Source organism: Oncorhynchus clarkii, chromosome 30, assembly GCF_045791955.1.
Source record: "Oncorhynchus clarkii lewisi isolate Uvic-CL-2024 chromosome 30, UVic_Ocla_1.0, whole genome shotgun sequence".
In the NCBI taxonomy this organism is placed as follows: domain Eukaryota; kingdom Metazoa; phylum Chordata; class Actinopteri; order Salmoniformes; family Salmonidae; genus Oncorhynchus; species Oncorhynchus clarkii.
In genome coordinates, this window is record NC_092176.1 from 42,099,697 (window position 1) to 42,121,724 (window position 22,028).

Genomic DNA, 22,028 nt, shown 5'->3' on the forward strand with positions numbered 1-22,028 from the left:
TTCTCCCTCTCTCTCTCTTTCTCCCTCTCTCCCCTCTTTCTCCCTTCCACTCACTCTTTCTCCCTTCCACTCACTCTTTCTCCCTCTCTCTCTCTTTCTCCCTCTCTCCCCTCTTTCTCCCTTCCACTCACTCTTTCTCCCTCTCTCTCTCTTTCTGCCTCTCTCGCTCTTTCTCCCTCTCTCCCCTCTTTCTCCCTTTCACTCACTCTTTCTCCCTCTCTCTCTCTTTCTCCCTTCCACTCACTCTCCCTCTCTCTCTCTTTCTCCCTCTCTCCCTCTTTCTCCCTTCCACTCACTCTTTCTCCCTCTCTCTATCTTTCTCCCTTCCACTCTCTCTTTCTCCCTCTTTCTCCCTTCCACTCACTCTTTCTCCCTCTTTCTCCCTTCCACTCACTCTTTCTCCCTCTCTCTCTCTTTCTCCCTTCCACTCACTCTTTCTCCCTCTTTCTCCCTTCCACTCACTCTTTCTCCCTCTCTCCCTCTCTCCCCTCTTTCTCCCTCTCTCTCTCTCTCTCTCTCTCTCTCTTTCTCCCTTCCACTCTCTCTTTCTCCCTCTCTCCCTCTTTCTCCCTTCCACTCTCTCTTTCTCCCTCTCTCCCTCTTTCTCCCTTCCACTCTCTCTCTCTCCCCTCCACTCACTCTTTCTCCCTCTCTCCCCTCTTTCTCCCTCTCTCCCCTCTTTCTCCCTCTCTCTCTCTCTCTCTCCCTCTTTCTCCCTTCCACTCTCTTTCTCCCTCTCCCTCTTTCTCCCTTCCACTCTCTCTTTCTCCCTCTCCCTCTTTCTCCCCTCCACTCACTCTTTCTCCCTCTCTCCCCTCTTTCTCCCTCTCTCCCCTCTTTCTTCCTCTCTCCCCTCTTTCTCCCTTCCACTCACTCTTTCTCCCTCTCTCTCCCTCCCACTTCTCTCTCTCTCCCTCCCACTTCTCTCTCCCCCTCTCTCTCTAACCCTATTCTCTCTCCCCCTCTCTCCCTAACCCTATTCTCTCTCCCCCTCTCGCTCTCTCTCTCTCCCCATGTTCTCTCCCTAATTCCTGACCCCTGCCTCTAAGTGTTGGTTTTAGAGGCAACCCACTGAGCACACCAAGTCATTTTAAAGTGGACAATTGGGTAATATTTGGTTGGCGTAGATCAATGAATTACAATTTATATTCACTCACTCAAAAAGACGGCCAAAAGTTTGTTGAATTTCTAATCTGTCATCGCTATGTGTTTGGCCATCTATCAGCGCAACCAATTTCCAATGAAAAAGACGTCAGATTTTTTTTCAGGTTTAGTCGTCACCACTGCGTTTTCAACCATTTAAAAGTACAGCCAATTCCAATGAAAACACAATGTCAGGTATTTTGCTTATTTATACAACAGATGAATGTTTTCATCTAATAGCAGAAACCATCTGGATTACAGTTGAGATGACATGAAAGTACGTGGTGGAAGTAAGTGATCAATGCTGTCTGAGATTCTGACAGATCATTACAGCTATTGAGAAGATTGTCATCAACCTGCGACGACCTGAGACACGCACGCCTTATATACGATCGCAGAAGAAGAAGTGCATAGTTACTGTAACTATGCATTTCTTCTTCTGCGATCGTATAAAGCGGGCCTTAATGTGAACCATGTGTTACTCATTTTAAGGGTAAATGTCACATTAGTTTGTCAGATAGACTTAACTTTAGTCTATATACGGGATTACAACAGTAATATTGAATTGTGTTTGGGATTAGAACGCATCCAAAACATCAACATTTAAAGTATCTACTGCTTGGACAATTTCATCTGAGTCACTGGCTCAATCCCATTCTTTAACTTTTATTTTTTTGGTTGAGTTGGAGAAGGTGAATCCGAGCATATAATGTCGACAAGTTATCAGGCTATTTCTTGTGTTTCAAAAGGGATGTTGAATTGTGTTTGGTAATTTAAGTTAAAGGATCGGACTAAATCAAATGGAACTTTAAATGCACTTCAAATACAGTTTCATGCCGTCCCTGGGAGGGGTGCGTCACTTGAGTGGGTTGAGTCACTGATGTGATCTTCCTGTCTGGGTTGGTGCAGCCCCTTGGGTTGTGCCGTGGCAGAGATCTTTGTGGGCTATACTCGGCCTTGTCTTAGGATGGTAAGTTGGTGGTTGAAGATATCCCTCTAGTGGTGTGGGGGCTGTGCATTGCAAAGTGGGTGGGGTTATATCCTTCCTGTTTGTCCCTGTCCGGGGGTATCATCGGATGGGGCCACAGTGTCTCCTGACCCCTCCTGTCTCAGCCTCTAGTATTTATGCTGCAGTAGTTTATGTGTCGGGGGGCTAGGGTCAGTTTGTTATATCTGGAGTACTTCTCCTGTCCTATCCAGTGTCCTGTGTGAATTTAAGTATGCTCTCTCTAATTCTCTATTTCTTTCTCTCTCTCTGAGGACCTGAGCCCTAGGACCTTGCCTCAGGACTACCTGGCATGATGACTCCTGCTGTCCCCAGTCCACCTGGCCGTGCTGCTGCTCCAGTTTCAACTGTTCTGCCTTATTATTATTATTGGACCATGCTGATCATTTATGAACATTTGAACATCTTGGCCATGTTCTGTTATAATCTCCACCCGGCACAGCCAGAAGAGGACTGGTCACCCCTCATAGCCTGGTTCCTCTCTAGGTTTCTTCCTAGGTTTTGGCCTTTCTAGGGAGTTTTTCCTAGCCACCGTGCTTCTACACCTGCATTGCCTGCTGTTTGGGGTTTTAGGCTGGGTTTCTGTACAGCACTTTGAGATATCAGCTGATGTAAGAAGGGCTATATAAATACATTTGCTAAAACCACTGATCACGACAATGGGGTGAAACTACTGGACAATAGTTGTGATTGTCCATAATGTCCATTTTACTTTGGCCTGTCCTGTCTTTAGGATATGTTGCCTTCAGTTATGATTTTAGCATGTCAATCTTGCTGGGGCAAACTAAAAACATTTTTTGGGGGATGGATGCCAGCAAAGCCACAACACAACACTAAACAATACATTAATTTCACTATAACGGTGCCAAACGGTGCCCACAAACTGTTAGTGCCTACATAAAGCTGTCCCAACAGCAGTCCCAACACATTACCACTGTTACACCTGGCTATCAGCAGAGTCCCAACACCTTACCACTGCTACACCTGGCTATCAGCAGAGTCCCAACACCTTACCACTGCTACACCTGGCTATCAGCAGAGTCCCAACACCTTACCACTGCTACACCTGGCTATCAGCAGAGTCCCAACACCTTACCTCTGCTACACCTGGTTATCAGCAGAGTCCCAACACCTTACCTCTGCTACACCTGGCTATCAGCAGAGTCCCAACACCTTACCACTGTTACACCTGGCTATCAGCAGAGACCTTACCACTGCTACACCTGGCTATCAGCAGAGTCCTTACCACTGCTACACCTGGCTATCAGCAGAGTCCCAACACCTTACCTCTGCTACACCTGGTTATCAGCAGAGTCCCAACACCTTACCTCTGCTACACCTGGCTATCAGCAGAGACCTTACCTCTGCTACACCTGGCTATCAGCAGAGTCCCAACACCTTACCTCTGCTACACCTGGCTATCAGCAGAGTCCCAACACCTTACCTCTGCTACACCTGGATATCAGCAGAGTCCCAACACCTTACCTCTGCTACACCTGGATATCAGCAGAGTCCCAACACCTTACCACTGCTACACCTGGATATCAGCAGAGTCCCAACACCTTACCTCTGCTACACCTGGATATCAGCAGAGTCCCAACACCTTACCTCTGCTACACCTGGCTATCAGCAGAGTCCCAACACCTTACCACTGCTACACCTGGTTATCAGCAGAGTCCCAACACCTTACCACTGCTACACCTGGCTATCAGCAGAGTCCCAACACCTTACCTCTGCTACACCTGGCTTTTAGCAGAGTCCCAACACCTTACCACTGCTACACCTGGCTATCAGCTGAGTCCCAACACCTTACCTCTGCTACACCTGGCTATCAGCTGAGCCTTGTCTGGCAGCGAAACAGTTAATTCAGCCTCATTTACTGCCTTTAAAAACAAAGCTGATATGGCTGACTTGTTTAAACAAATGTAGGTTTCTACGGACAATTGAGATGTACAGACTATGGCATAAGGGGACGACAAGCAGATAAGAGACAATCCGTATTTTTGATTAAGACGTTAATGAGCGAACTAGAACAGACGTGGTCAATATAATATATTTGTTTAGCACTTTTGAAATGTACAGCGACAGAATTCAGAACATGAAACATCAAAGTATGGAATTCTCTGGATTTATGGTGCTATCAAGACAACTGGAAACTAAAAAAAAAGACAAGGTAGAATCATGATGATGCCATCATCATCTGATGTATCAAATACTTATGTCATGCAATAAAATGCAAATTAATTACTTAAAAATCATACAATGTGATTTTCTGGATTTTTGTTTTAGATTCCGTCTCTCACAGTTGGAAGTGTACCTATGATAAAAAAAAAAAAAAATTACAGACCTCTACATGCTTTGTAAGTAGGAAAACCTGCAAAATCGGCAGTGTATCAAATACTGGTTCTCCCCACTGTAAGTATTGAAATATAGGCCTAAGTAAGTTACGGTATTAAGACTAAACAAGATGTGCTCGATGGTGGTTATTACAAGGCTGCTATACTCAGCCTACTAATGATAATGACATTACTTATTATCGTAATAATAAATAAATAAACAATAAGATCAAGAAAAAGGAGCGTTATTATTATTCGAAATATACAATTTCCCCACAATTTGGAACAGTGTAAACACTAAATAAATTATAAATAATATCAGAGGCTGTACTAACGAATACAAAATTGTGTAAAGCCTTTAATACAGCTAAGATAAAAATTTTAAAAAAATAATTAAAATAAACACATAATTTGTGAAATTGTTTACTTGACATGTGGTTGCGTGAGGCTTGGTGCTCACGGAATCAGTAGGCTAATAAACAAACACTCAAACAGGCAACAGAAGCAGGATCTGTCTTATTTCTGTAGATATATTGATGATTTATTAAGCCAGGCACATTTAATAGTTAGGTTATTGATTATAGATCTAATTTAAGTTCTGGGTTTCCTCTCTCCTCACTTTTCTTAGACAATAAGGAAAGGGCTATTTTCTCATCTCCTCATTCTGGGCCATTGCTCTCAACAACAATATGCTGGTTAATGTTGCTATTATGCACATAGCAACATGGTCTAGGAAAAGGCGCAAATTCAGCAGCGCACTGATGTGTTTCCGAACTGTGCACAGCGACCACTATTCAACCACGGAGAACGTGCCTTTGTTACAAAATAATATAATTTATATAATATATATAATATACTAATATAATTTGTATTGGTGTTGCACCTTTGCCCATCTAATGTAATATAACAATATACAATTACAGTAGCACTTCTCAGACTGATGGGCTGTTCCATCCCCAGAGCCTCCACAATGAATTAATCCACTCAGCCTGAATCAGACGTCTTGTACACCGTGATGTATAAATATAGCTTTTTGCTTGACTAAAGAAATATCGGTTGACCAACAGCCTATCGACCAAACAAACGCCTAAATGGTGTCAACCCTGGCTGAGAGTAACACAGAGAGTAACCCAGAGAGTAACACAGAGAGTAACCCAGAGTAACCCAGAGAGTAACCCAGAATAACCCAGAGAGTAACACACAGAGTAACCCAGAGAGTAATACAGAGAGTAACCCAGAGAGTAACACAGAGAGTAACCCAGAGTAACCCAGATAGTAACCCAGAGTAACCCAGAGAGTAACCCAGAGAGTAACCCAGAATAACCCAGCGAGTAACCCAGAAGAACCCAGAGAGTAACCCAGAGTAACCTAGAGAGTAACCCAGAGAGTAACCCAGAGAGTAACCCAGAATAACCCAGAGAGTAACCCAGAATAACCCAGAGAGTAACCCAGAGTAACAGAGAGTAACCCAGAGAGTAACACAGAGAGTAACCCAGAGTAACCCAGAGAGTAACCCAGAATAACACACAGAGTAACCTAGAGAGTAACACAGAGAGTAACCCAGAGAGTAACCCAGAATAACCCAGAGAGTAACCCAGAATAACCCAGAGAGTAACCCAGAGTAACAGAGAGTAACCCAGAGAGTAACACAGAGAGTAACCCAGAGTAACCCAGAGAGTAACCCAGAATAACACACAGAGTAACCTAGAGAGTAACACAGAGAGTAACCCAGAGAGTAACACAGAGTAACCCAGAGAGTAACCCAGAGTAACCCAGAGAGTAACCCAGAATAACCCAGAGAGTAACCCAGAATAACCCAGAGAGTAACCCAGAGTAACCCAGAGAGTAACCCAGAGAGTAACCCAGAGAGTAACCCAGAATAACCCAGAGAGTAACCCAGAATAACCCAGAGAGTAACCCAGAGTAACAGAGAGTAACCCAGAGAGTAACACAGAGAGTAACCCAGAGTAACCCAGAGAGTAACCCAGAATAACACACAGAGTAACCTAGAGAGTAACACAGAGAGTAACCCAGAGAGTAACACAGAGAGTAACCCAGAGTAACCCATAGAGTAACCCAGAGAGTAACCCAGAGAGTAACCCAGAGAGTAACCCAGAATAACCCAGAGAGTAACCCAGAATAACCCAGAGAGTAACCCAGAGTAACCCAGAGAGTAACCCAGTGAGTAACACAGACTAAACCAGAGAGTAAACCAGAGTAACCCAGAGAGTAACACAGAGAGTAACACAGAGAGTAACACAGTAGCTCTGAGAGTAACACAGAGTAACACAGAGTAGAGCTGAGAGTAACACAGAGTGGCTCTGAGAGTAACACAGAGTGGCTCTGAGAGTAACACATAGTGGCTCTGAGAGTAACACAGAGTGGCTCTGAGAGTAACACAGAGTGGCTCTGAGAGTAACACAGAGTGGCTCTGAGAGTAACATAGTAACACAGAATAACACAGAGTCACGCTGAGAGTAACAGAGTAACACTGAGATTATAAATACTCCATAGTGTGAGGATGGGTTCAGTCAGAGTCACCAGGTTAGAGAGTTTTATTGTTTGTTTTGTTCTTCCAGTTGAACCAGCCGCAATATTTTTCAGTAACGTTAAACACTAAACGGCTTCGGTAGAAAAGAACACACATATAAAGACTCTCAGATAAAGAGCTTCAAAATAAATAACTTTAAATAACTTGAATAAAAAACTAAAACACATGAAAAAAAGCAACAAACACCCCTGGATGTACGGAGTGTTTTAACGTGGCTCTGCTTGGAGTGTGTCTCAGCATCTGTTCCATTGTGTGTGACTTTTAGTGTGTGTGTGTGTCAGTGTGTGTGTGTGTGTGTGTCAGTGTGTGTCAGTGTGTGTGTGTGTGTCAGTGTGTGTGTCAGTGTGTTTCAGTATGTGTGTGTCTCAGCATCTGTTTCAGTGTGTGTGTGTGTGTGTGTGTGTGTGTGTGTCAGTGTGTGTCAGTGTGTGTGTGTGTGTCAGTGTGTGTGTCAGTGTGTGTCAGTGTGTGTGTGTGTGTGTGTGTGTGTGTGTGTGTGTCAGTGCGTGTCAGTGCATCAGTGTGTGTGTGTGTCAGTGTGTGTGTCAGTGTGTGTGTGTGTGTCAGTGCGTCAGTGCGTATCTGGCAGCAGCAACAGTGTTCTTCATCAGCATTGCGACCGTCATAGGCCCCACCCCTCCAGGAACTGGCGTGATAAACCCCGCCTTCTCCTTCACCCCTACAGAGACTCAAAGCAAAAACAACCTGTGTTAGCCCCGCTGAACTAAAGCCTAACTAACTCACCCCCCTTCAGAGACACAGAGGGAAAACAACCCAGTGCGTTTGAACCCTGGGTCATGCCCTAATACCCATAATGCTCCTGAGCTAAAGCCTAGTCATTTAACTAGGTGAGTTAACACATCTATCATTCAGGTCTCTGACGAGGATACAGTACATTACCAATAGTATTCAGACCCCTTGACTTTTTCCACACTTGGTTACATTACAGCCTCATTATAAAATTGCTTAATTTTTTTTATTTTTTTATCTACACACAATAACCTATAATAATAACCTATAATGAATGACAAAGTAAAAACATTTCATTTAGAAATTTGAACAATATTAATGTTAGGCATTAGGGTTATCAGTGTGGTTAAGGTTAGATTTAAAATCAGATTTTATGACTTTGTGGCAATGCCAGCTAATGCCTCCATCCAGTACAACATTCATGAAAATAAATGCTAACCTGTTCTATTTTTTTATTTTATTTAACCTTTATTTAACTAGGCCAAGTCAGTTAAGAACAAATCATTATTTACAATGACGGCCTACCAGGGAACAGTGGGTTAACTGCCTTGTTCAGGGACAGAATGACAGATTTTTACCTTGTCAGCTCAGGGATTTGATCTAGCAACCTTCCGGTTACCACTAGTCTACCTGCTGGATACTAGTCCAACCCTCTAACCACTAGGCTACCTGCTGGTTACTGACCCAACACTCTAACCACTAGGCTACCTGCTGGTTACTAGTCCAACGCTCTAAAAACTAGACTACCTGCTGATTACTAGTCCAATGCCTCTAACCACTAGGCTACCTGCTGGTTACTAGTCCAACACTCTAACCACTAGGCTACCTGCTGGTTACTAGTCCAACACTCTAACCACTAGGCTACCTGCTGGTTACTAGTCCAACACTCTAACCACTAGGCTACCTGCCTCTAACCACTAGGCTACCTGCTGGTTACTAGTCCAACACTCTAACCACTAGGCTACCTGCTGGTTACTGACCCAACACTCTAACCACTAGGCTACCTGCTGGTTACTAGTCCAACGCTCTAAAAACTAGACTACCTGCTGATTACTAGTCCAATGCCTCTAACCACTAGGCTACCTGCTGGTTACTAGTCCAATGCTCTAACCATTAGTCTACCTGCTGGTTACTAGTCCAACACTCTAACCACTAGGCTACCTGCTGGTTACTAGTCCAACACTCTAACCATTAGGCTACCTGCTGGTTACTAGTCCAACACTCTAACCACTAGGCTACCTGCTGATTACTAGTCCAACACTCTAACCACTAGGCTACCTGCTGGTTACTAGTCCAACGCTCTAACCACTAGGCTACCTGCTGGTTACTAGTCCAACACTCTAACCACTAGGCTACCTGCCTCTAACCACTAGGCTACCTGCTGGTTACTAGTCCAACGCTCTAACCACTAGGCTACCTGCTGGTTAATTGTCCAACGCTCTAACCACTAGGCTACCTGCTGGTTACTAGTCCAACACTCTAACCACTAGGCTACCTGCCTCTAACCACTAGGCTACCTGCTGGTTACTAGTCCAACGCTCTAACCACTAGGCTACCTGCTGGTTACTAGTCCAACGCTCTAACCACTAGGCTACCTGCTGGTTACTAGTCCAACACTCTAACCACTAGGCTACCTGCTGGTTACTAGTCCAACACTCTAACCACTAGGCTACCTGCTGGTTACTAGTCCAACACTCTAACCACTAGGTTACCTGCTGGTTACTAGTCCAACACTCAAACCATTAGGCTACCTGCTGGTTACTAGTCCAACACTCTAACCACTAGGCTACCTGCTGATTACTAGTCCAACACTCTAACCACTAGGCTACCTGCTGGTTATTGGCCCAACGCTCTAACCACTAGGCTACCTGCTGGTTACTAGTCCAACACTCTAACCACTAGGCTACCTGCCTCTAACCACTAGGCTACCTGCTGGTTACTAGTCCAACGCTCTAAAAACTAGACTACCTGCTGATTACTAGTCCAATGCCTCTAACCACTAGGCTACCTGCTGGTAACTAGTCCAATGCTCTAACCATTAGTCTACCTGCTGGTTACTAGTCCAACACTCTAACCACTAGGCTACCTGCTGGTTACTAGTCCAACACTCTAACCATTAGGCTACCTGCTGGTTAATTGTCCAACACTCTAACCACTAGGCTACCTGCTGGTTACTAGTCCAACACTCTAACCACTAGGCTACCTGCCTCTAACCACTAGGCTACCTGCTGGTTACTAGTCCAACGCTCTAACCACTAGGCTACCTGCTGGTTAATTGTCCAACGCTCTAACCACTAGGCTACCTGCTGGTTACTAGTCCAACACTCTAACCACTAGGCTACCTGCTGGTTACTAGTCCAACACTCTAACCACTAGGCTACCTGCCTCTAACCACTAGGCTACCTGCTGGTTACTAGTCCAACGCTCTAACCACTAGGCTACCTGCTGGTTACTAGTCCAACACTCTAACCACTAGGCTACCTGCCTCTAACCACTAGGCTACCTGCTGGTTACTAGTCCAACGCTCTAACCACTAGGCTACCTGCTGGTTAATTGTCCAACGCTCTAACCACTAGGCTACCTGCTGGTTACTAGTCCAACACTCTAACCACTAGGCTACCTGCTGGTTACTAGTCCAACACTCTAACCACTAGGCTACCTGCTGGTTACTAGTCCAACACTCTAACCACTAGGCTACCTGCCTCTAACCACTAGGCTACCTGCTGGTTACTAGTCCAACGCTCTAACCACTAGGCTACCTGCTGGTTACTAGTCCAACGCTCTAACCACTAGGCTACCTGCTGGTTACTAGTCCAACACTCTAACCACTAGGCTACCTGCTGGTTACTAGTCCAACACTCTAACCACTAGGCTACCTGCTGGTTACTAGTCCAACACTCAAACCATTAGGCTACCTGCTGGTTACTAGTCCAACACTCTAACCACTAGGCTACCTGCTGATTACTAGTCCAACACTCTAACCACTAGGCTACCTGCTGGTTATTGGCCCAACGCTCTAACCACTAGGCTACCTGCTGGTTACTAGTCCAACACTCTAACCACTAGGCTACCTGCCTCTAACCACTAGGCTACCTGCTGGTTACTAGTCCAACGCTCTAACCACTAGGCTACCCGCTGGTTAATTGTCCAACGCTCTAACCACTAGGCTACCTGCTGGTTACTAGTCCAACACTCTAACCACTAGGCTACCTGCTGGTTACTAGTCCAACACTCTAACCACTAGGCTACCTGCTGGTTACTAGTCAAACACTCTAACCACTAGGCTACCTGCTGGTTACTAGTCCAACACTCTAACCACTAGGCTACCTGCCTCTAACCACTAGGCTACCTGCTGGTTACTAGTCCAATGCTCTAACCACTAGTCTACCTACTGGTTACTAGTCCAACACTCTAACCACTAGGCTACCTGCTGGTTACTGACCCAACGCTCTAACCACTAGGCTACCTGCTGGTTACTAGTCCAACACTCTAACCACTAGGCTACCTACTGGTTACTAGTCCAACACTCTAACCACTAGGTTACTTGCTGGTTACTAGTCCAACACTCAAACCACTAGGCTACCTGCTGGTTACTAGTCCAACACTCTAACCACAAGGCTACCTGCTGGTTACTAGTCCAACACTCTAACCACTAGAATACCTGCTGGTTACTGACTCAACACTCTAACCACTAGGCTACCTGCTGGTTACTAGTCCAACGCTCTAACCACTAGGTTACCTACTGGTTAGTAGTCCAACACTCAAACCACTAGGCTACCTGCTGGTTACTAGTCCAACACTCTAACCACTAGGCTACCTGCTGGTTACTAGTCCAACGCTCTAAAAACTAGACTACCTGCTGATTACTAGTCCAATGCCTCTAACCACTAGGCTACCTGCTGGTTACTAGTCCAATGCTCTAACCATTAGTCTACCTGCTGGTTACTAGTCCAACACTCTAACCACTAGGCTACCTGCTGGTTACTAGTCCAACACTCTAACCATTAGGCTACCTGCTGGTTACTAGTCCAACACTCTAACCACTAGGCTACCTGCTGATTACTAGTCCAACACTCTAACCACTAGGCTACCTGCTGGTTACTAGTCCAACGCTCTAACCACTAGGCTACCTGCTGGTTACTAGTCCAACACTCTAACCACTAGGCTACCTGCCTCTAACCACTAGGCTACCTGCTGGTTACTAGTCCAACGCTCTAACCACTAGGCTACCTGCTGGTTAATTGTCCAACGCTCTAACCACTAGGCTACCTGCTGGTTACTAGTCCAACACTCTAACCACTAGGCTACCTGCCTCTAACCACTAGGCTACCTGCTGGTTACTAGTCCAACGCTCTAACCACTAGGCTACCTGCTGGTTACTAGTCCAACGCTCTAACCACTAGGCTACCTGCTGGTTACTAGTCCAACACTCTAACCACTAGGCTACCTGCTGGTTACTAGTCCAACACTCTAACCACTAGGCTACCTGCTGGTTACTAGTCCAACACTCTAACCACTAGGTTACCTGCTGGTTACTAGTCCAACACTCAAACCATTAGGCTACCTGCTGGTTACTAGTCCAACACTCTAACCACTAGGCTACCTGCTGATTACTAGTCCAACACTCTAACCACTAGGCTACCTGCTGGTTATTGGCCCAACGCTCTAACCACTAGGCTACCTGCTGGTTACTAGTCCAACACTCTAACCACTAGGCTACCTGCCTCTAACCACTAGGCTACCTGCTGGTTACTAGTCCAACGCTCTAAAAACTAGACTACCTGCTGATTACTAGTCCAATGCCTCTAACCACTAGGCTACCTGCTGGTAACTAGTCCAATGCTCTAACCATTAGTCTACCTGCTGGTTACTAGTCCAACACTCTAACCACTAGGCTACCTGCTGGTTACTAGTCCAACACTCTAACCATTAGGCTACCTGCTGGTTAATTGTCCAACACTCTAACCACTAGGCTACCTGCTGGTTACTAGTCCAACACTCTAACCACTAGGCTACCTGCCTCTAACCACTAGGCTACCTGCTGGTTACTAGTCCAACGCTCTAACCACTAGGCTACCTGCTGGTTAATTGTCCAACGCTCTAACCACTAGGCTACCTGCTGGTTACTAGTCCAACACTCTAACCACTAGGCTACCTGCTGGTTACTAGTCCAACACTCTAACCACTAGGCTACCTGCCTCTAACCACTAGGCTACCTGCTGGTTACTAGTCCAACGCTCTAACCACTAGGCTACCTGCTGGTTACTAGTCCAACACTCTAACCACTAGGCTACCTGCCTCTAACCACTAGGCTACCTGCTGGTTACTAGTCCAACGCTCTAACCACTAGGCTACCTGCTGGTTAATTGTCCAACGCTCTAACCACTAGGCTACCTGCTGGTTACTAGTCCAACACTCTAACCACTAGGCTACCTGCTGGTTACTAGTCCAACACTCTAACCACTAGGCTACCTGCTGGTTACTAGTCCAACACTCTAACCACTAGGCTACCTGCCTCTAACCACTAGGCTACCTGCTGGTTACTAGTCCAACGCTCTAACCACTAGGCTACCTGCTGGTTACTAGTCCAACGCTCTAACCACTAGGCTACCTGCTGGTTACTAGTCCAACACTCTAACCACTAGGCTACCTGCTGGTTACTAGTCCAACACTCTAACCACTAGGCTACCTGCTGGTTACTAGTCCAACACTCAAACCATTAGGCTACCTGCTGGTTACTAGTCCAACACTCTAACCACTAGGCTACCTGCTGATTACTAGTCCAACACTCTAACCACTAGGCTACCTGCTGGTTATTGGCCCAACGCTCTAACCACTAGGCTACCTGCTGGTTACTAGTCCAACACTCTAACCACTAGGCTACCTGCCTCTAACCACTAGGCTACCTGCTGGTTACTAGTCCAACGCTCTAACCACTAGGCTACCCGCTGGTTAATTGTCCAACGCTCTAACCACTAGGCTACCTGCTGGTTACTAGTCCAACACTCTAACCACTAGGCTACCTGCTGGTTACTAGTCCAACACTCTAACCACTAGGCTACCTGCTGGTTACTAGTCAAACACTCTAACCACTAGGCTACCTGCTGGTTACTAGTCCAACACTCTAACCACTAGGCTACCTGCCTCTAACCACTAGGCTACCTGCTGGTTACTAGTCCAATGCTCTAACCACTAGTCTACCTACTGGTTACTAGTCCAACACTCTAACCACTAGGCTACCTGCTGGTTACTGACCCAACGCTCTAACCACTAGGCTACCTGCTGGTTACTAGTCCAACACTCTAACCACTAGGCTACCTACTGGTTACTAGTCCAACACTCTAACCACTAGGTTACTTGCTGGTTACTAGTCCAACACTCAAACCACTAGGCTACCTGCTGGTTACTAGTCCAACACTCTAACCACAAGGCTACCTGCTGGTTACTAGTCCAACACTCTAACCACTAGAATACCTGCTGGTTACTGACTCAACACTCTAACCACTAGGCTACCTGCTGGTTACTAGTCCAACGCTCTAACCACTAGGTTACCTACTGGTTAGTAGTCCAACACTCAAACCACTAGGCTACCTGCTGGTTACTAGTCCAACACTCTAACCACTAGGCTACCTGCTGGTTACTAGTCCAACACTCTAACCACTAGGCTACCTGCTGGTTACTAGTCCAACACTCTAACCACTAGGCTACCTGCTGGTTACTAGTCCAACACTCTAACCACTAGGTTACCTGCCTCTAACCACTAGGCTACCTGCTATAACCACTAGGCTACCTGCATCTAACCACTAGGCTACCTGCCTCTAACCACTAGGCTACCTGCCTCTAACCACTAGGCTACCTGCCTCTAACCACTAGGCTACCTGCCTCTAACCACTAGGCTACCTGCCTCTAACCACTAGGCTACCTGCCTCTAACCACTAGGCTACCTGCCTCTAACCACTAGGCTACCTGCTGGTTACTAGTCCAACGCTCTAACCACTAGGCTACCTGCCTCTAACCACTAGGCTACCTGCCTCTAACCACTAGGCTACCTGCCTCTAACCACTAGACTACCTGCTGGTTACTAGTTCAACGCTCTAACCACTAGGCTACCTGCCTCTAACCACTAGGCTACCTGCTATAACCACTAGACTACCTGCCTCTAACCACTAGGCTACCTGCCTCTAACCACTAGGCTACCTGTCTCTAACCACTAGACTACCTGTCTCTAACCACTAGACTACCTGCCTCTAACCACTAGGCTACCTGCCTCTAACCACTAGGCTACCTGCGCTAACCACTAGGCTACCTGCGCTAACCACTAGGCTACCTGCTACAACCACTAGGCTACCTGCTACAACCACTAGGCTACCTGCTATAACCACTAGGCTACCTGCCTCTAACCACTAGGCTACCTGCCTCTAACCACTAGGCTACCTGCCTCTAACCACTAGGCTACCTGCCTCTAACCACTAGGCTACCTGCTACAACCACTAGGCTACCTGCTACAACCACTAGGCTACCTGCTACAACCACTAGGCTACCTGTCTCTAACCACTAGGCTACCTGCCTCTAACCACTAGGCTACCTGCTACAACCACTAGGCTACCTGTCTCTAACCACTAGGCTACCTGCTATAACCACTAGGCTACCTGCTATAACCACTAGACTACCTGCCTCTAACCACTAGGCTACCTGCTATAACCACTAGGCTACCTGTCTCTAACCACTAGGCTACCTGTCTCTAACCACTAGGCTACCTGTCTCTAACCACTAGACTACCTGCCTCTAACCACTAGGCTACCTGCTATAACCACTAGGCTACCTGTCTCTAACCACTAGGCTACCTGTCTCTAACCACTAGGCTACCTGTCTCTAACCACTAGGCTACCTGCCTCTAACCACTAGGCTACCTGCCTCTAACCACTAGGCTACCTGCCTCTAACCACTAGGCTACCTGCCTCTAACCACTAGACTACCTGTCTCTAACCACTAGGCTACCTGTCTCTAACCACTAGGCTACCTGTCTCTAACCACTAGACTACCTGTCTCTAACCACTAGGTTACCTGCCTCTAACCACTAGGCTACCTGTCTCTAACCACTAGGCTACCTGTCTCTAACCACTAGGCTACCTGTCTCTAACCACTAGGCTACCTGCCTCTAACCACTAGCCTACCTGCTACAACCACTAGGCTACCTGCTACAACCACTAGGCTACCTGCTATAATCACTAGGCTACCTGCTATAACCACTAGGCAACCTGCTATAACCACTAGGCAACCTGCTATAACCACTAGGCTACCTGCCTCTAACCACTAGGCTACCTGCTATAACCACTAGGCTACCTGCCTCTAACCACTAGGCTACCTGCTACAACCACTAGGCTACCTGCTACAACCACTAGGCTACCTGCTATAACCACTAGGCTTTAAACCCAGGTCTGTACCTTCGAAGTCCACGTCGCCCACCAGCCGTAGTTTTCCTGTGGTCCGGTCCTGGACACGGTTAATACCCACATCGATAACCGCTGCCCCCTCCTTCACCATGTCTACTGTGATCAGCCCAGGCACACCTAGAGGACACACACACACAGGAAATGAACACACTCACACACACACAGGAAATGAACACACACACACACACACACACACACACACACACACACACACACAGGAAATGAACACACACACACACACACACAGGAAATGAACACACACAGCAAATGAACACACACACACACTGGAAATGAACACACACACACACACAGGAAATGAACACACACACACACACACACACACACACAGGAAATGAACATACACACACACACACACACACAGGAAATGAACATACACACACACACACACACAGGAAATGAACACACACACACACACACGAAAGTCGCTAACCGCAACATGTACAGCTAATATTAAACGTTGATCCTCAAATACACACACACACACACACACACACACACACACACTAGTTCTGTGTGGACATGACACTGGCTGGCATGGCAATCACCAGGCATACTTCAGTCATTTTAAAAATGTTCACCTGCAGCAATGTTACAGACAAGGGAGAAGGGAAGGAGAAAGAGTGAGAGAGATGAACAATGCAAAAATCTAAGAAAGAAATTGAGAAACCTGTCCAACCAAAAACATAGAGACCCAGAAAACCGGAGTCTACGCCTTCACTCTGGTGAATCACTAAAACAATACAGAAATACACTACGGAAAAAGAAGGAACAGCATGTCAGAAATCAGCTCAATGTAATTGAAGAATCCATAGACTCTAACCACTTCTGGGAAAATTGGAAAACACTAAACAAACAACAACACAAAGAATTATCTATCCAAAATGGAGATGTATGGGTAAACCTCTTCTCCAATCTTTTTGGCTCTATAACAAAGAACAAACAGCAAAAACATACATGATCAAATACAAATCTTAGAATCAGCTATTAAAGACTACCAGAACCCACTGGATTCTCCAATTACATTGAATGAACTACAGGACGAAATAGAAACCCTCCAACCCAAAAAGGCCTGTGGTGTTGATGGTATCCTCAATGAAATTATCAAATATACAGACAACAAATTCCAATTGGCTAATACTAAAACTCTTCAACATTATCCTTAGCTCTGGCATCTTCCCCAATATCTGGTGCCAAGGACTGATCACCCCAATCCACAAGAGTGGAGACATATTTGACCCCATTAACTACCGTGGGATATGTGTCAACAGCAACCTTGGGAAAATCCTCTGCATTATCATTAACAGGAGACTCGTACATTTCCTCAATGAAAACAATGTACTGAGCAATGTTTTTACCAAATGACCGTACGACAGACCACGTATTCACCCTGCACACCCTAACCGACAAACAAACAAACCAAAACAAAGGCAAAGTCTTCTCATGCTTTGTTGATTTCAAAAAGGCCTTTGACTCAATCTGGCACGAGGGTCTGCTATACAAACTGATGGAAAGTGGTGTTGGGGGAAAAACATACGACATTATAAAATCCATGTACACAAACAACAAGTGTGAGGTTAAAATTAGCAAAAAACACACACATTTCTTCCCACAGGGCCGTAGGATGAGACAAGGATGCAGCTTAAGCCCCACCCTCTTCAACATATATATCAACGAATTGGCGAGGACACTAGAACAGTCTGCAGAACCCGGCCTAGAATCTGAAGTCAAATGTCTACTGTTTGCTGATGATCTGGTGCTTCTGTCCCCAACCAAGGAGGGCCTACAGCAGCACCTAGATCTTCTGCACAGATTCTGCCAGACCTGGGCCCTGACAGTAAATCTCAGTAAGACCAAAATAATGGTGTTCCAAAAAAGGTCCAGTCGCCAGGACCACAAATACAAATTCCATCTAGACACCGTTGCCCTTGAACACACAAAAAACAATACATACCTTGGCCTAAACATCAGTGCCACAGGTAACTTCCACAAAGCTGTGAACGATCAGAGAGACAAGGCAAGAAGGGCCTTCTATGCCATCAACAGGAACATAAAATTTGACATAGCAATTAGGATCTGGCTAAAAAATACTTGAATCAGTCATAGAGCCCATTGCCCTTTATGGTTGTGAGGTCTGCGGTCCGCTCACCAACCAAGACTTCACAAAATGGGACAAACGCCAAATTGAAACTCTGCATTCAGAATTCTGCATAAATATCCTCCGTGTACAACGTAAAACACCAAATAATGCATGCAGAGCAGAATTAGGCTGATACCCACTAATTATCAAAATCCAGAAAAGAGACGTTAAATTCTAGAGCCCCAGGACAGCAACAAAATTAGACCCAACCAAATCATGACAAAAACAAAAAGATATTTACTTGACACATTGGAAAGAATTAACAAAAAAACAAGAGCAAACTAGAATGCTATTTGGCCCTACACAGAGAGTACACAGCGGCAGAATACCTGACCACTGTGACTGACCCAAACTTAAGGAAAGCTTTGACTATGTACAGACTCAGTGAGCATAGCCTTGCTATTGAGAAAGGCCGCCGTAGGCAGACATGGCTCTCAAGAGAAGACAGGCTATGAGGTGGACACATATTTCCCTCAGATTACACAGAACCACAAAGAATTAGAAAACAAATCCAACTCCCATATCTACTGGGTGAAATACCACAGTGTTACATCACAGCCGCAAGATGTGACCTGTTACCTCAAGAAAAGGTCAACCAGTGAAGAACAAACACCTCTGTAAATACAACCCATTTTTATGTTTATTTATTTTCCCCTTTGTACTTTAACCATTTGCACATTGTTACAACACTGTATATAGACATAATATGTAATTACAAATATACATTTGTAATGTATTTATTGTTTTGGAACTTCTGTACCTGTAATGTTTACTGTTAATGTTTATTTCACTTTTGTATATTATCTACCTCACTTGCTTTGGCAGTGTTAACATATGTTTCCCAGGCCAATAAAGCCCCTTGAATTGAAAGAAAGAGAGAGGGTGGGTGTGTGTGTGGGGGGGGGGGGTACCTGCAGCTGCGATGACGATGTCGGCCAGACGGGTCAGTTCCTTCAGCTGCTCTCTGGGGGTGCACCTGTGGGCGATGGTTACCGTGGCATCACCTAGGAGGAGAGGAGAGGGTTTAGGATGTCTGTCTGTGTCTGCCTGTCAGTCTGTCTGTGTCTGTCTGTCTGCCAGTCCGTCTTTCAGTCCGTCTGCCAGTCCGTCTGCCAATCTGTCTGTGTCTGTTTGCCAGTCTGTCTGCCAGTCTGTCTGTCTGTCTGCCAGTCAGTCTGTCTGTCTGCCAGTCAGTCTGTCTGTCTGTCAGTCTGTCTGTCTGCCAGTCAGTCTGTCTGTCTGCCAGTCAGTCTGTCTGTCTGCCAGTCAGTCTGTCTGTCTGTCTGCCAGTCAGTCTGTCTGTCTGCCAGTCAGTCTGTCTGTCTGCCAGTCAGTCTGTCTGTCTGCCAGTCAGTCTGTCTGTCTGCCAGTCAGTCTGTCTGTGTCTGCTAGTCCGTCTGCCAGTCCGTCTGCCAGTCCGTCTGCCAGTCCGTCTGCCAGTCCGTCTTCCAGTCCGTCTGCCAGTCCGTCTGCCTGTCCGTCTGCCTGTCCGTCTGCCAGTCCGTCTGCCTGTCCGTCTGCCTGTCCGTCTGCCTGTCTGTCTGCCAGTCCGTCTGCCAGTCCGTCTGCCTGTCCGTCTGCCTGTCTGTCTGCCAGTCCGTCTGCCAGTCCGTCTGCCAGTCCGTCTGCCAGTCCGTCTGCCTGTCTGTCTGCCAGTCTGTCTGTCTGCCAGTCCGTCTGCCTGTCTGTCTGCCAGTCTGTCTGCCTGTCCGTCTGCCAGTCTGTCTGCCAGTCTGTCTGCCAGTCTGTCTGTCTGCCTGTCTGCCAGTCTGTCTGCCTGTCTGTCTGTCTGTCTGTCTGCCAGTCCGTCTGCCAGTCCGTCTGCCAGTCCGTCTGCCAGTCCGTCTGCCAGTCCGTCTGCCAGTCCGTCTGCCAGTCCGTCTGCCAGTCCGTCTGCCTGTCCGTCTGCCTGTCCGTCTGCCTGTCCGTCTGCCTGTCTCTGACATAATAGGATTGATAATATGCCAAATGAATCTGTCTATTTGTCAATGGGTTTATTTTTCAGTTTAGACTCCATCAAGTTCGTTTTTCTAAATAACAAAGAAAACAGACTATTAACATTATGGACTGGGGTGTCATTAACTCCTTTCTCTGGTGAACTAACCTCTTCCTCTGTTGTGATGACCGTATATTTCTCTAAGTTACTCTATAAAGGCCCATTGGCTCCAGTAGGCCCAACTTTACCCTGGACCTATCCTAGGTACCATGACCCAGGGAGGCCAACCTCACCCTGGACCTATCCTAGGTACCATGCCCCAGGCCAGCCAACCTCACCCTGGACCTATCCTAGGTACCTTGACCCAGGCCAGCCAACCTCACCCTGGACCTATCCTAGGTACCATGACCCAGGGAGGCCAACCTCACCCTGGACCTATCCTAGGTACCTTGCCCCAGGCCAGCCAACCTCACCCTGGACCTATCCTAGGTACCTTGACCCAGGCCAGGCAACCTCACCCTGGACCTATCCTAGGTACCTTGACCCAGGCCAGGCAACCTCACCCTGGACCTATCCTAGGTACCTTGCCCCAGGCCAGCCAACCTCACCCTGGACCTATCCTAGGTACCTTGCCCCAGGCCAGCCAACCTCACCCTGGACCTATCCTAGGTACCATGCCCCAGTCCAGCCAACCTCACCCTGGACCTATCCTAGGTACCATGCCCCAGGCCAGCCAACCTCACCCTGGACCTATCCTAGGTACCATACCCCAGGCCAGCCAACCTCACCCTGGACCTATCCTAGGTACCTTGACCCAGGTCAGCTAACCTCACCCTGGACCTATCCTAGGTACCTTGACCCAGGCCAGCCAACCTCACCCTGGACCTATCCTAGGTACCATGCCCAAGGCCAGCCAACCTCACCCTGGACCTATCCTAGGTACCATGACCCAGGGAGGCCAACCTCACCCTGGACCTATCCTAGGTACCTTGACCCAGGCCAGCCAACCTCACCCTGGACCTATCCTAGGTACCATGCCCCAGGCCAGCCAACCTCACCCTGGACCTATCCTAGGTACCTTGACCCAGGCCAGCCAACCTCACCCTGGACCTATCCTAGGTACCATGACCCAGGGAGGCCAACCTCACCCTGGACCTATCCTAGGTACCATGCCCCAGGCCAGCCAACCTCACCCTGGACCTATCCTAGGTACCTTGACCCAGGCCAGCCAACCTCACCCTGGACCTATCCTAGGTACCATAACCCAGGGAGGCCAACCTCACCCTGGACCTATCCTAGGTACCATGCCCCAGGCCAGACAACCTCACCCTGGACCTATCCTAGGTACCTTGACCCAGGCCAGCCAACCTCACCCTGGACCTATCCTAGGTACCATGACCCAGGGAGGCCAACCTCACCCTGGACCTATCCTAGGTACCTTGACCCAGGCCAGCCAACCTCACCCTGGACCTATCCTAGGTACCTTGACCCAGGCCAGCCAACCTCACCCTGGACCTATCCTAGGTACCATGACCCAGGGAGGCCAACCTCACCCTGGACCTATCCTAGGTACCTTGACCCAGGCCAGCCAACCTCACCCTGGACCTATCCTAGGTACCTTGACCCAGGCCAGGCATTCCAGAGCAGGGTGGGGTCAACAACCAAGCCAAGTCCCAGAGCGGGTGTGTGTGTGTG

At 47.2% G+C, this 22,028-nt stretch overlaps 1 protein-coding gene across 1 annotated transcript in view; it reads right to left on the reverse strand.

The window, feature by feature from the left end:
• Positions 1 to 7,595: 7,595 nt before the first annotated feature.
• Positions 7,596 to 22,028, reverse strand: part of LOC139389807 (bifunctional methylenetetrahydrofolate dehydrogenase/cyclohydrolase 2, mitochondrial-like) — a 39,000-nt gene continuing 24,567 nt past the window's right edge. The window contains exons 6-8 of the mRNA XM_071136771.1: positions 19,309 to 19,401; positions 16,231 to 16,356; positions 7,596 to 7,715 (exon numbers count right to left, since the gene is read on the reverse strand). Coding sequence (XP_070992872.1) covers positions 7,600 to 7,715; positions 16,231 to 16,356; positions 19,309 to 19,401 — 335 coding nt within the window. The 3' untranslated portion in view covers positions 7,596 to 7,599. The remainder of the gene's footprint in view (positions 7,716 to 16,230; positions 16,357 to 19,308; positions 19,402 to 22,028) is intronic.